The 14,613-nt window shown below is 44.0% G+C and overlaps 2 protein-coding genes across 7 annotated transcripts in view; one reads left to right on the forward strand and one right to left on the reverse strand.

Annotated features, from left to right (window-relative positions):
• Window positions 1–1,701: 1,701 nt before the first annotated feature.
• On the reverse strand, window positions 1,702–12,299 carry CFAP276 (cilia and flagella associated protein 276). The gene is made up of 5 exons (XM_072834855.1): window positions 11,405–12,299; window positions 3,401–3,517; window positions 2,769–2,884; window positions 2,288–2,418; window positions 1,702–1,853 (listed from the first exon to the last, which is right to left on the reverse strand). The coding sequence occupies exons 1-5, from the start codon at window positions 11,483–11,485 to the stop codon at window positions 1,783–1,785; spliced, it is 516 nt and encodes a 171-aa protein (XP_072690956.1). The 5' UTR covers window positions 11,486–12,299; the 3' UTR covers window positions 1,702–1,782.
• Window positions 12,300–12,427: 128 nt separating this feature from the next.
• The window catches only part of ELAPOR1 (endosome-lysosome associated apoptosis and autophagy regulator 1), a 70,118-nt gene continuing 67,932 nt past the window's right edge, over window positions 12,428–14,613 (forward strand). For 5 of the 6 annotated variants that reach the window (XR_012035283.1, XM_072834848.1, XM_072834847.1 and 2 more), the window contains exon 1: window positions 12,428–12,788. Coding sequence is in view for 5 of the 6 variants with exons in the window: in XM_072834848.1 (XP_072690949.1) it covers window positions 12,636–12,788 (153 nt within the window). In the remaining variant the exon portion in view is untranslated. The remainder of the gene's footprint in view (window positions 12,789–14,613) is intronic. The other variant, XM_072834850.1, reaches the window with a different exon arrangement.

Genomic DNA, 14,613 nt, shown 5'->3' on the forward strand with positions numbered 1-14,613 from the left:
GCCCGGCCCCGGGGCGCGGCCGCCGGAGGCCCCGGGTGCAGCCGCAGGCACGGGGGGCTTGTGTGCGCTGCACGGTTTCCCTCCGCCCGTTGCCTTCCCCGCAGGCCTGGCCCTGGTGGCCCTGGTGGCCTCTGTACGGCGTCTGACCCTGCAGGTTAGGTCTACGGGCGTGCGTGTACGGGTGGAGCGCTTGCAGGGTCCGGAGTGCGGGGACTGGCCCCAGCTTTACGGAATTACAATTATCAGGGAGGCTTTTTTAAACCTCGATGTATGGGGTCACGATAATAAATTTTTAAAGATTCAGTATCAAATAACCTGCATGCGATGATTACCCAGAGCCCTTCCTCTCTGCCACTTTCATCAGGTCTAAACAGTGAGAACTGGGAGGCCCAGGGGCTCAGTGAGATCCTGGAAACGGGGTCCTGCTTCTCCCTCTCTCTGTGTGTGTCTCTCATGAATAAATAAATAAGATCTTAGAGAGAGAACTGAAACTTCATATTGCCACTTGGCAGCAGATGTGATCTGAATAGGCTGGAGTCTCTGGAAGAGGGCTTGTGATAGTTTGATGGTTTAAGGACCCTGTACCTGAGTAACAGGAAGCAGCTTTCTCATCTGAATTATGCAACAATGCATATGCTGTCCAAACTTAGAAATAGGAACTGATCCTACGGTATTCTGAAAGGTCTGCAGTTTCTTGCCTAATCTAACATCAGGTTCCCCTGAGTGACTTGTAATTTTAGAAACCACATCAATGCATCAGTTTTTAGGTACCTTCAAACCCAAGCACCAGGTTGTTGAATCACGTTTATAAGAATCAAGGACTGTATTTCACAGCACAAATTGACAAAAGGGAATTGGCTCCCAGGCAAGAAGAGAGCAGAGTTAGAGAATGAACAATGGCAAGGAACCAGGACCAGGAAAATGGAACCCTTATGGTAAAGTAGAGTCCAGCAGATGACTAAATTCGGAAGGTCTGACATCTGTTAAGTATGAATGACCTCAGCATAAACGCTAATTCTCCATAGAGCTTCCAGAATTATGGTTTGGTAAGCTCATTAAGAGAATGGGCTGTGCCCACTCTTGTTTCCCCAAAATTTATCTCAGTGTCTGACATACAAGTTTGGAATGAGTCCACTTTACAAAATATGAATACCTGTCCCCTGCTGAAAACAAGATTTTTTTTTCTTTTTTTGTTTTAAGTAGGCTCCACACCCAGCCCAATGTGGGGCCTGAACTCAAGACCCTAAGACCCAAGACCTCAGCTGAGATCAAGACTGAGACAGTTAACAGCCACGCAGGCACCCATGTGCTGTTTAGTTCTAAATCCTTAGCTTTTCAGCAAGATGACTTTCCAAATTGCAAATCTGTCCACGAGGACTAATTTCTAGAAGTTGGGAAACATCCCTCCCACATTTTATTTTTTTTTATTTTTTTATTTTTTTAATATTTTTTTTCTTTATTTATTTATGATAGTCACACACACAGAGAGAGAGAGAGAGAGAGAGAGGCAGAGACACAGGCAGAGGGAGAAGCAGGCTCCATGCACCGGGAGCCCGACATGGGATTTGATCCCGGGTCTCCAGGATTGCGCCCTGGGCCAAAGGCAGGCGCCAAACCACTATGCCACCCAGGGATCCCGCCTCCCACATTTTAAAAGCAGTTAAGTGGCAACTCTCAGTCCATGGGTAATGCACTTCAGGCTTCATCCAGCACAAATCTATTTAATGGAGGTGAGCGGCAGTATGTTCCACTATGATTAATTAGTCCAGGAGCCTGTCAACACTAAGTAGAGAAGAAGCCACCATCATTCTTTCGGGAGTAGCCTCCATTGGTGGCAGCAGTGTGAGGGGACACTGTGGAGAAAAGAGAAGAGGGAGTAGGCTGTGAATTGCAAATCCTTTGCCTTTTCTGGGAACCTGTAATCACCCATACATTGCTGGGTACTGTGGAGGAGGTTCTTATAACATCTGGGGAAACTGGCCTATAGAGGACTGATGGGAGATAGCTGTAGGGTCCTCCACCCCCAGATTTCTGTCCTTTGATAGACATTTTGTCCCCTAGACTTAGGGGACAGAGCTAAAGGCTCTGAAAATTCATCTTCTAGTTTATAGGCAGTATGTCCTCTGGTATTAATCTGAGAAAGTACCAACTTAGTCACTGCTATTCTAAGACCTTCAGTTATCCTTGAAGTTCTCTAATGACCAATCACCTCAATTCCCTGATTCCTGGGTCAATTTAAAAAAGCTCTTGTACCACCCATCTGCCCATCCAGTCTTCTAACCCTTACCTATGGATCCCTGGATGCTGTGGATAGACTCCTTCTTAGGGTTGATCCAGTGTCTGATGTTAGCTCGGGAAGTGACGGAAGGTGGCGGAGGAGGGGGTAAAAGTTCTCCAGGGAATTGGGTCTTGATGATTCTAGAAGATGGTATGGGGAAGAACAGGGGAGAGTGAAATCAATCAGAAGAAGAAAGGTGAGGAGGGAAAGAAAGTTGCATGCAGCCTCAAAAATAATGCAGCCAAAGACCTTTATCCTCTGGGAATTAGCTGAATATTTTGTTTGTTTATACAGATGAGCAAAATGCTGGAGGATCTCTATTCACTTTAGTTAATAAAAATACAGAAATTGCATTATAGATGTAAAAAGCACAGAAAAAATGTATACAAATGAGTACCTATTGATTATCTTATTTCCCAGGTGACACTTTACCTTACATGACTGGGTGGCATTGTCCTTAGGGTGGAGAAGTCCTGCCTGCACCACTTACCCATGGATATCCTGGGTGGTCTCCTGGTGTAAAAGTATCTCACTTTTGTTCTTGAATGTCCCTGTGTGGTGGTTGTACAAGGCTGCTAAGCGGAAATCCAGGTCATCCTTTGGTATCTACAGAAGAAGTCAATCCACCCAGGGTTAACTTGCCACCTTTACCTCAACTCTAGTCAAGTTCTGTTGGGCTTACTTTTTCCCCAAAAGCAGAGTGAACTCCTTTTGGGCTTGATGTCCACCAGCTCCTTACACATCAAAGGCATCTTGACTCTTGTCAATATAGAATTGTGTTATAGGTCTAATGGGGTGGGGGGGGGTGAGCTCTCACTGGAGATATGGAAATCATATTGTCCTCCACATGGGCTTAATGGGCCTTATGTCATGTATGGTTATCAGAAGAATGAAAAGTCTGGTGAGAAAATGATTTGCTCCAGATAATCTACTGTAGCAAAACACAAGCCTTCCGACTTCCCAGAGGCCAGATAAATTGATATTAGGCTTTAGGTTTGGTAGGACCTTGGACTAGGGACAAAATAAAGATGCTGATGCCATTGAGGACAGACTACCTTTCAAAAAAGATATATATGAATCTTAAGCAGGTGTGAAGAGAAATAGTATTTCAATGCTGGGTACCTCAGGATCAAGAAAATAAATATCCCGCCTCGTGGAGGTGATTGTGGGAGTTGAGCTGAGCCGACTCCAGGGTTCCTGTTGCTGAGCAAGGTGAGTTGGGTTCTTATATGGCAGTTTCTGCAAAAGAGAAACCACAGCAGGACCTGGTTACAGGAGGCCTTGCTGATATGATAGCTTCAGTGACATCCATCTCCTTATTCCATCCTAGTGTAACTGAAGCTCAGGGGGTCTCTTCAAAGGGAAGAACGATATGAGGCAAGACTCCCAGGCTTTTGATGCTCTTAGGTTTTCAATATTAGAACTGACAAAAGTTGGCCAGGAATACAGGAAAAAGGGTGGAGTGGGACGGGGTGGTGAGTGCAGAGAAGATAAGAAGGAAGATGAGCTCATGTTTAGATGTCCTCTGAGTTTGAAGAAAAGGTTAAGTTGCCCGAATGCAGTCAACACGTGGAACATGGGAAGTTGAAACTTGAAGGAGAGCTCAGAGCAAGTAATAGAGGTCTGGGGATCATCCACATGAAGTAGTGGCTAAAGCCTGCAAAAAGGATTGTGGCCAAAAGGGCTCACGATTGCACAATATTATAATGGGGAGGGGGAGGAGAGAGAAAAGATACTAAGGTAATCAGAAACAGGAGAATCAGGAAAGAACCTCATAAACAATGTGAAAAGCACACAACTGATTTCTTCATTTAATGTAAAATGCCACATTGTTCACATCCTTAGTACCTAGCGCAGTGACCTAACACATGGTATTCAAAAATGAAATATTGTTTGAATAATGACTGCATTCCAATGAGTATAGCTTCAACCTAGTAGAAATCAAATTCAATCTATTCAGTGTTGGAACCCTCCTCTACATATGACAAAGTGCTTGTGTAACTTGGGTCAGGCATTAATTGAATAGTACGTACCAGACAGTGTGCTGTCACAAAAAAAATATGATAAATGAAACAAGAAAACTAGAAATACATGATGCAAGCATAGGCAGCTCTCCTCCAATTCCTCAAAGGCTACATAAGCTTCATCATGTCCTCATTCAGCAGAAGAATGAGACTGTCCTCCACTGAGAAAGTAAGACTGTCAAGCATGAATACCATCCTCATATCCATTGTCCTATCTCAAAGAAAGGGATATACCTTTTACTCAAGAATAACCCTTATGAATGGAAAAAGATATTACATTCAAATTGAAGCAAAAAAAAAAAAAACCAGCAATACTTATATTAAACAAAATAAACTTTAAAACAAAGACTATACCAAGAATCACATTAAAGGCATTACATAGTGATAAAGGGACCAATTCAACAAGAGGATATAACAATTGGGAAGATCGGATGCCTGGGTGGCTTGGTGGTTGAGCGTCTGCCTTTGGCTCTGGGCGTGATCCTGGAGTCCCATATTGGGCTCCCTGTAGGGAGCCTGCTTATCCTCTCTCTGCCTATGTCTCTGCTTCTCTCTCTGTCTTGTGAATAAATAAGTAAAATCTTTTAAAATTTAAAAAACCAATTGTGAATATCTATGTACCCAAAATAGGAGCACCTAACTACTTAGAGCAAATTTTTCCTTAATAGACATAAAGGCAGAAACTGACAGTAATACACCCATATTATGGGGCTTTAACATGCACTTACATCAACGGATAGATCATCCAGACAGGAAACCAACAAGGAAATGATGGCTTTGAACCATTTTTTTAAAAAATCAGATCAGATGGACCTGACACATAGATACACAACATTCCACATATTCTTTTCAAGAGCTTACGGAGCATTCTCCAGGAGAGATCACACATCAAACCAAAAAACAAGTCTCAATAAATTTAAGAAGACCGAAATCACATCAAGAAACTTTTCCAACCACAGTGGTATAAACTAGAAGTTAATTAGCAGAAAAGAAAAAAACTGGAAAAAATACAGAGAGGCTAAGCAACATGCTACTAAACAACCAATGGGTCAACTAAGCAATCAGAGGAAATAAAAAAATACAGAGAAAATGAAAACACAGTGAAACACACTGTCTGAAGCCTTTGAGAGTTGTAAGAGGGAATTTTATAGTAATACAGGCCTACGTCAAGAAACAAGAAAAGAAAAAGAAACAAGAAAAATCCCAAACAATCTAATCTTATACCTAAAGAAATTAGAAAAAAAGAATGAACAAAGCCTAACAAAGAATCTAACAAAATTAGTAGAAGAAAATAATAAAGATCAGAGCAGAAATAAATGAAGACTAATACACACACACGCACACACAGATCAAGGAAACCAAATGAAACCAAGAGCTGGTTCTTGGAAAACATAAAATTGATAAACCTTGAGCCAGACTCCTCAGGAAAAAAAAGAGTGAGCAAGGACTTAAATAAAATCAGAAATGAAGGAGGAGAAATAATAACCAACATCACAGAAACACAGAGAATTATAGCAAAATACCATGAAAAAATGTATAGGATCTTCCTAAACTAAATCAAAAAGAAATAGAAAATTTGAACAGATGAATTACTAGTAATAAAACTGAAATCATAATTAAAAAAACCCAATAAACAAAAGTGTAGGACCAGATAGCTTCACAAGTGGATTCTGTTAAACATTTAAAAAGAGTTAACACTCTTTTCATTTTTTTATTTTTATTTTATTTATTTTTTTAAGATTTATTTTTATTTATTTATGAGAGAGAGAGAGAGAGAGGCAGAGACACAGGCAGAGGGAGAAACGGGCTCCATGCCGGGAGCCCGACACGGGACTCGATCCCGGGACTCCAAGATCGCGCCCTGGGCCAAAGGCAGGCGCGAAACCGCTGAGCCACCCAGGGATCCCCACTCTTTTCATTTTTTAAAAAAAGATTTTTATTTATTTATTCATGAGAGAGAGAGGCAGAGGGAGAAGCAGGCTCCATGCAGGGAGTCCTTGGGACTCGATCCCAGGTCTCCAGGATCACGCCCTGGGCTGAAGGTGGCGCTAAACCGCTGAGCCACCTGGGCTGCCCCAACACTCTTCAAACCATTCTAAAAAACAGAAGAGGAAGGAAGTCTTCCAAATTCATTCTACAAGGCCAGCATTACCGTGATACCAAAATCAGACAGAGACTACGAATGAAAGAAAACTACGAGCCTATATCTCTGGTGAACACAGACATAAAAATCTTCAATAAAATATTAGTAAGTCAAATTCAATAATACATTTAAAGGATCATTCGCTATGATCAAATGGGATGTATTCCAATGATGCAAGGGTAGGTCAGTATTCACAAATCAGCGTGATACATCACATTAACAAGGAAGGATAGAAACTGTATGATCATCTCAATAGATGCAGAAAAAGCATTTGACAAAATACAACATCTGTTTATTATAAAAAATCTCAAGTAGATTTAGAGGGAATGTATCTCAACACAATAAAGGTAAATATGAAAACCCGCAGCCAACATCAATTTCAAGGTGAACAACTGATAGATTTTCCTCTAAGGTCAGGAACAAAACAAGGATGTCCACAATCACCACTTTTATTGAACATAGTACTGAAAGTCTTAGCTGCATCAATCAGACAAGAAAAAGGAATAAAAGGCATCCAAATTGATAAGGAAGAAGTAAAACTGTCATTATTTGCACATACATGATACTATATATAGAAAACCCTACAGACTACTAAAAAACTATTAGAACTAATAAATGAGTTCCCTAAAGTTGCAGAATACAAAATTAATGTAAAGAAATCTGTTGTTTCTATACATCAATGAAAAAGTGGAAAGACAAATTAGAAAACAATTCTATTTACAATTGCACCAAAAATAATAAAATATCTAGGAATAAATTTAACCCAGTCAATGAAAGATCTATTCTTTGAAAATTATAAGACACTGGTGAAAGAAATTGAAGATAGCACAAATGGAAAGATATATCATTCTTATGGATTGGAAGAATTAATATTGTTAAAATGTCCATACTACTCAAAGTAATCTACAAATTCAGTGCAATCCCCATCAAGATATCAAGATACCAATAGCATTTTTCACAGAAGTAGAAAAAAATAATCCTAAAATTTATAGAACCACAAAAGACTTTGAACATCAGAGCAATCTTGAGAATGAACAAAACTGGAGGTATCACAATCCCAGATTTCCAGATACACTACAAAGCTATAGTAATTAAAACAATATAGTACCTGGGGTGTTTTCTGGCTTAGAAAAGCATGCAACTCTTGATTTTGGGGTCATGAGTTTGAGCCCTACTTGAGTGTAGAGATTGCTAAAACAAATAAGCTTAAAAAAAAAAAAACCCTACAGTACTGGCACAAAATTAGACACATAGATCAATCAACTAGGATAGAGAGCCCATAAATAAACCCAATGCTTATATGGTCAATTAATCTATGGAAAAGGATGCAAGAATATACAATAGGGAAGACAGTTTCTTTGATAAATGGTGCTGGGAAAACTGGGCAGCTACATGCAAAACAACAAAATCGGGGCACTTTCTTACACCATACACAGAAACAAAATGAAAATGGATTAAAGACTAAATGTGAGAACTGAAACCACTAAAAGAAAACATAGGCTATAATTTCTTAGGTATTAGCCTTATCAACATATTTGTGGGTATATCTCCTCAGGGAAGGGAAACAAAAGCAAAAATAAACTATTGGAAATACACCAAAATAAAAAGCTTTTGCACAAAGGAAGCCATCAACAAAATGAAAAGGGAACCTACCGGATGGGAGAAGATATTTGCAAATGATATATCTGATAAGGAATTAATATCCAAAATATATAAAGAGCTTATACATAACTCAACACCAAAACACCTAATCTGATTATGAAAAGATGCTTAACATCACTGATGATCAGGGAAATGCAAACCAAAACCACAATGAGATACCACGTCACACCAGTCAGAATGACTAGTATGAAAAAGACAAGAAGTAACAGTGTTGGCAAGAATGTGGAGAAAAGGGAACATGTAAATTGGTGTAGCCATTGGGGAAAACAGTATAGAGGCTCCTGAAAAAATTAAAAATAGAAATCCGAGATCCCTGGGTGGCTCAGCGGTTGAGCGCCTGCCTTCCGCCCAGGCCGTGATCCTGGAATCCCGGGATCGAGTCCCACATCGGGCTCCCTGATGGAGCCTGCTTCTCCTTCTGCCTATGTCTCTGCCTCTCTCTGTGTGTCTTTCAGAATAAGTAAATAAAATATTTTAAATAAATAAATAAATAAATAAATAAATAAATAAATAAATATCCATATGATCCAGTAACCCCAATATTAGGTATTTACCCAAAGAAAATGAAAATACTTAATCCAAAAGGATATATGCATTATGTTTACTGCAGCATTATTTACAATAGCCAAGATGTGGAAGCAACAAAAGCTCCCATCAATAGATGAAAGGATGAAGAAAATGTGCTATCTATATATGTATATCTATATATAGCTTCATTGTTTATCCATTCATCTACCTACCTACCTATCTATCCACAATGAATATTACTCAGCCATAAAAAAGAAAAATCTTGCCCTTTTCCACAACATGGATGGAGATAGATGGTATTTGCAACATGAAATAAGTCAGACAAAGAGAGACCAATACCATATTATTTCACTTATATGTGCAACCTGAAGAACAAAACTAAACAAACAAGAGCAGAAACAGACCCATAAATGCAGAGAACAAACTAATGGTTGCCAGAAGGAAGGTAGGTGGAGAGATGGGTGAAACAGGTGAAGAAATTAAGACATACAAACTTCCAGTTATAAAATAAATAAGTCATGGGCATGAAAAGTACACCATAGGAAACAGAGTCAGTAATACTGTAATAATGTTGTATGGTGACAGGCGTTGACTACACTTACTGTGGTAGACACTGAGTAATGTATAGGATTGTCAAATCGCTATGCTGGACAGCTGAAATGAATAGGAACACTGTATTTGTCGTCTATACTTCAAAAATAATAATAAAAATGAAGAACCTTTCTTCCCTGAAACTAACCTTTCCTTGTGCTTCAGAGACCTGTACCATCTTGGCATCCCCTATACCCAGCCCCTCTCTCATTCCTTCATCACTGTCTCGCTATCACTCTATCACTTTCCCTTCAGAACTAGACTTCTTCAAGAGTCAACATTTACTACCTCCACTTCCTCCCCATTTCCAAACTCTCTTTAGCCACTGCAGTCCGGCCTCTTTCTTAAGCAAGCACTGAAACTGATCTTTATCTTTAGCTACGTTAGGTGGATCCTTTCCAGACCTGATCTTATTTGGCTTCTGCATTTTCTGGCACCATGATTCTGATTTCCTCGAATGTTCCGTCTATGCTCTGTAGGGCCAGATCCTCCTGATTTTCCTCCTGCCTCTAGTTGTTACTGTTCAGCTCCCTTGTCAGCTCTACATTCTCTCTCTGCTCCTTAGTGCATTCTCCAGGAGTTTCATTTCTGTTTTTTGTATTCTCACATTCACTGGATGAGCTCATTCCTTCCTGTGGCTTTGACCACCACATGGATGCTGTGGCTTCCAGACGCACAGCTTCAACCTAGAACTCTCAACCATGTGGCCTGCTATTCAACTCCACTTAAATGTCCCACAGGCACCACAAAAGCAACATCTACCTAACTGACCTGAACTTCTTTCTCCCCAAACCGGCTTCCCCTGGATGCCTCATTCAGTAAATGATATCAATGAAGCCCTCAGAAACCTAGGAGCTATCCTAGACTTGTTCCTTCTCTTGAGTGCACATCCAGCCACAAAGTTTCATCAGTCCTGCCCTTGGCAACTTTTTAACATCTGCACCTTATTGCCATCCCCTGCCTTAGATCTTTTATTCCTCCTGGAGGTTTCTGCCTTCTGAGGCTCCTGCCTTCTTGCTGATTCCTCTTGTCCCCACTTCTGTTCTAGCCACCGTGCTTTCCAAAAATACCCATTGATTGTGTCACTCTAGTGCTTAAAATCCTGACGTGATTCCCCAGCGCCTCCAGGATGGAATCATAGCTCAGTAGCATGGTGTACACAGCACACCCAGCCCAACAAGGTGACTCCAGCTCCTGCTCTCTTCCCTCATCCATCTCACATGGATGCTCCAAACATTCTAGACTCTTTGGCCCCAAACGAGGCACTCTTCCTCTCCTTTCCATGTATGCGCACCTGCTGCCCCCTGTGCCTTGAATATCTGGTTCTTGTTTCCTTCTTTCTAAGTCACATTCCTCCCTCACCTGGCCCAGGTAACTCCTAGGTGGATGCGAAAACTCACCTGCTCTGGGAAGCTTTCCTTTAAGTGACACACGATGTATAACTCTGCCACAACACATGTGCTATTGGGCATTTTTGCTGTTGCTGTTGTCAGCTTTTCTACTAGATAGAGTTCCTCTAAAGCAGGAGCCCTATCTAACTCATCTATACATCCTCAGTGTTGAGCAGAATGCTTGGCATATAGTAAATGATAAATGTTGAATAAATCAAAGGAAGCTCTTTGATACTGTTGTCAAGCCACAATTCCTACTGAATTCACCTCATTTTGCAACACTTCAAGCATCCCAAATACTTCTACCAGAAAAAAAGAATCATCTAAGTTCCCAAATCACTGACACCCATACAAAGAACACATTCCAGCATTGGCCAAAAGACAGAGATGGTGTGAGGGTAGATGCATAAAAAGCATGACCTGGTGGCTTCCAGAGGCTTCTCTCCCATTCCACATCTCCTACCTCTTCAGAGAACACTTTTCCAAACAGGGCAAAGGGTGGCTTGGTGGGAACCTGGGCCCGTTTAATCCACATTATACCGAGCATTGCTTTGGGGAAGAAGAGCCCCTGTTCCTTGGGCTAGAGCTCTACTTCCCTCTCCTCGAGGGCACCTCTGAAACGTTAGCAGACCTGAATACGGAGCCAAGGAGGCGGGCAGAAAAACTTCTCCGGTACCTGACCCAGTGTCCTCACCAGAGTGCTCTAAGTTACCATCTCTACCCATCAGCCAACAGAAAGAAGCGTGCCATCGAGCCTGCTGGGAATCTAAGCAAGAAACCACAGTACCTTGGAAGCCCGGAGTTTCCCCAGGTAGGAGTCATCGTTTTCCAACGTAGGGCGCTGGAGAGGGTCTCGGGGGAAAGGCATGGTAAAAGGCGGAGCGAGACGCGGGTGCGAGGGCCGGGAGCCCGCGCAGCCCCACACGACGCAGGCGGAGGATCCCGGGTCCCAACTGTTTGGAACGCCCAGTTTCGGTTGCCAGGCAACTCCCCGCCATCTGTGACTGAGGCGAATTCCCTTCGAGAAGGGCGCCACCTGGCGGTCCGGCGCGGAGACACCCCTCGGGAGGAAGCTCCGGGAACGCAGGGCGAAAGCGCCGGCGGCGAACCAGGGAGCCCTGCGTGTGCACTCGGGGGCCTCAGTGGGAAAACGTCGGCCTCCGCCGGGCAGCAGTCCTGCAACACACCTCCGTCCAGCAAAGAAGCCCCAAAAGATGACCCAGGGATTTGCCACTCCGTCGCATCTAACAAAAGAATTTTTCAAAGCAGTGAGAGAATGAGGCGGAAGAGCCCAGGCGTCGTGCTTGGAAAGTTGCAGGCTAATGCAAACACTCCTTGCTTAACCTCGGTTTAACGGGGCCAGCCTCAAGGCTTCGCACGGAGCCGGTTGGAGAGGCGCGGGTGGATGTGGCCGCACGGAGCAGGATCTCCAGAGGCGGCTGCGGCAGCAGGTGACACCTTCCGGAGCCACGCTCCCAAGGCTGTAACCTCCGGAGGTGAGACGGGGCCCCAATCGTCCTCCGATCGCTGCACACAAAGTGTTGTCGAACGCCACGTCTGCAAAACATTAGAGATGCTCCCAAATGGCCCACGGCCCGAAAGAGCAGAGGAAACGGCGACTCCGGCGGCGGCCCGGGCGCTGCTGCTACCGCGTTCTCCGCACGCCCCCTGCGCCCGCCTGTTGGGCCGGTTGCGGACCCCCGGCGCGCGCATCCCCCGCGGCGGCGGCTGCCATGGCGACCGGCAGGTGAGCGGCGGAGGGGCTCGTGGTCCCCGACCCACCCGCGCGCAGCGAGAGGAGGCGGTTGCCAAGGCGACGTGGGTAGGAGGCGAAGAGGAAGGAGGGAGGAGGAAGGATGGGCGGCCTCGGCGTAGCCGCAGGGAGGTGACCGAAGCGAGCCCAGCCCCTTGCATCCTCCCCCTGAGAACCTCCCTCCCCTATTTTTCCGCCTTCTGCCAGCAGTAGCCGCAGCCGCCGCAGCACCTGAGCCGCTGCTGCCGTCGCCCAGGACGTCGCTATGGCAGAGCCGAGGCGCAGCCTCCATCCCTCTGCCGGGGGCACCGGGAGAACCGAGCGGCGCACGCTCCGGCTCCTGCGGCTGCTGCTCTGGGTTGGCACCGCCGTCCAGGTGACCCGGGGAGCGGGCCCGGAGCTTCACGCCTGCAAGGAGGTACTGTCTTCCCCGACCCGACCCCACGTTGGTCAGAAAAATCTTAGATCCTGGCGGAGACCTTGGGGACCCAGGCACACACAGTTTCAGAGGCCACGGAGTTTACATCTCTTTGGGGATGAGGCGTGGGGAGGGGGGAGCGGGAGGGAAGAGGAGCCGACTGGCGTCACGGAGAGGCCGGCCCACTGGAGGACTCACTAAACGGATCATCCTTACAGCCTGAGCCGCTGAGCTCGGAGGGCAAGGTCCCAGGTCCCTGGGCTCGGGGATGAGGGAAGAAGATACGGGTTGTTTTCCAGCTGCAGTGAAATTACCGTAAAAGTAGTTGAAAACAAAAGATTATGCACAGAGGGGCAAATTAGAAAGTGAGAGGAAAGAGCGGGGTTAAGAAAGGAGTTAGGAAGGCCAGAGGAAAGTAGGGGAGCAAAGTGGGAATCCTTGTGGTTTTATCATGGCTTCAAGAAAAGGAGTGTGAAGGTGGGAGATGTGCCAGGGGACCGAAGGAACCCGCCACCTCTCCCTCCCCCTTGTTAAACCTCCAGTTGCCTTGCAGCTGCTAATTACTTTGCCTCCTCCAGTTCCGTTTGTTTAATGTACCTGACAGCACACGACCACCTCTGACCAGACTTTGAGTCTGCAATATCTGGCTTTCCACCCGTCTCCACTTTCCTTCTCTGGACTTCCGCTGACATATGTCATAAGTTTTTTTTTTTTGTTTGTTTGTTTTTTTCTTCAAGGTGTTTCTAAAATGTTGCCAACACAATTCAGACAGTAGGTAGTGAATGTCTTCCAACCAAAAATTCTTTGAGAATTCTTTTTGGAGGGATATAGAAAGGTATTAAGGAGTAACAAAACTCAGTAGTTTCTACAGTGTTGAAGTAACATTATTTGGTTGTTCTCCGAGTAACCTTTTCTAACCATATGGCAGAGGCAGCAACAAAATACAAGAACTGCATTGGGGAAGGCAAAATAAGAGTTGTTCTATTATCTCTGTGAAACGTGAAAGATTTTGTAATACACCAGGAGTCTAGCCCTGTAAAAAAAATCTCCAATGTCATACTTGGTTAGGGTTTTGAGAGACTGAAATACTTTTTGTAAGTTGTCAGTATTAACTGATTAATAACAACAACCCCCTCCCATATGGAAATACATTATTATGAAGGTGCTCTATCCAGTAGACTGTCTACAACATAACAGGTCATGAAGGAGTGGAAGTTGGGGAGAGGAGAGAGAATTTTTTACTTCATTCATAAAGATGACACAAGTGATCCCAGTCAATGGTACTTTTGGTAACTTTTAACAGTTCCAATGATGACCTGCCCTGGGCCATCTACATTTCCACTAAGCCACTTTAGGACCTGTTTTGTTGTTGTTGTTGTTTTTAAGATTTCATTTATTTATTAGAGAGAGAGGGGGCATGAGCAGGGGGAGGGACAAGCAGGCTCCTGCTGAACAGGGAGCCTGACGTGGGGCTCTATCCTAGGACCCTGACGTGGGGCTCTATCCTAGGACCCTGAGATGAAATCAGATGTTTAACCAACTGAGCCACCTAGGCACCCCTTTATGACCTTTTTTAAAGATGGCTAGGAACAGGATGATTTTCTCAGTGACTGTGGCTTACTGGCCTTGGTGGTGTGTGGTCTAACCAACTGAGATAACTAGTTCAAGCAAGTGCACTTGCCTAAGAATCCACCATGCAAGTTTCCTGAGTGGAAGGTAAGAATCATACAGTTCAACTACTACTTCTTGGTGAGATCTTGTCAACTCTGGAAAATGTGAGACATTTAAGAAATTAAACACTTTATGGGTGCCTGGATAGCTCAGT

This window comes from Canis lupus, chromosome 8 (assembly GCF_048164855.1).
Source record: "Canis lupus baileyi chromosome 8, mCanLup2.hap1, whole genome shotgun sequence".
In the NCBI taxonomy this organism is placed as follows: Eukaryota; Metazoa; Chordata; class Mammalia; order Carnivora; family Canidae; genus Canis; species Canis lupus.

Bases quoted from the DNA above. Each gene is read 5' to 3' on its own strand.
- CFAP276 (XM_072834855.1), bottom strand. From the start codon at position 11,485: ATGCCTTTCCCCCGAGACCCTCTCCAGCGCCCTACGTTGGAAAACGAT. The intron at 3,518-11,404 runs GTACTGTGGTTT...TCTCTTTTGCAG, and splicing joins GGAAACTCCGGGCTTCCAAG to AAACTGCCATATAAGAACCC. The intron at 2,419-2,768 runs GTAAGTGGTGCA...ACCATCTTCTAG, and splicing joins ACCACCCAGGATATCCATGG to AATCATCAAGACCCAATTCC.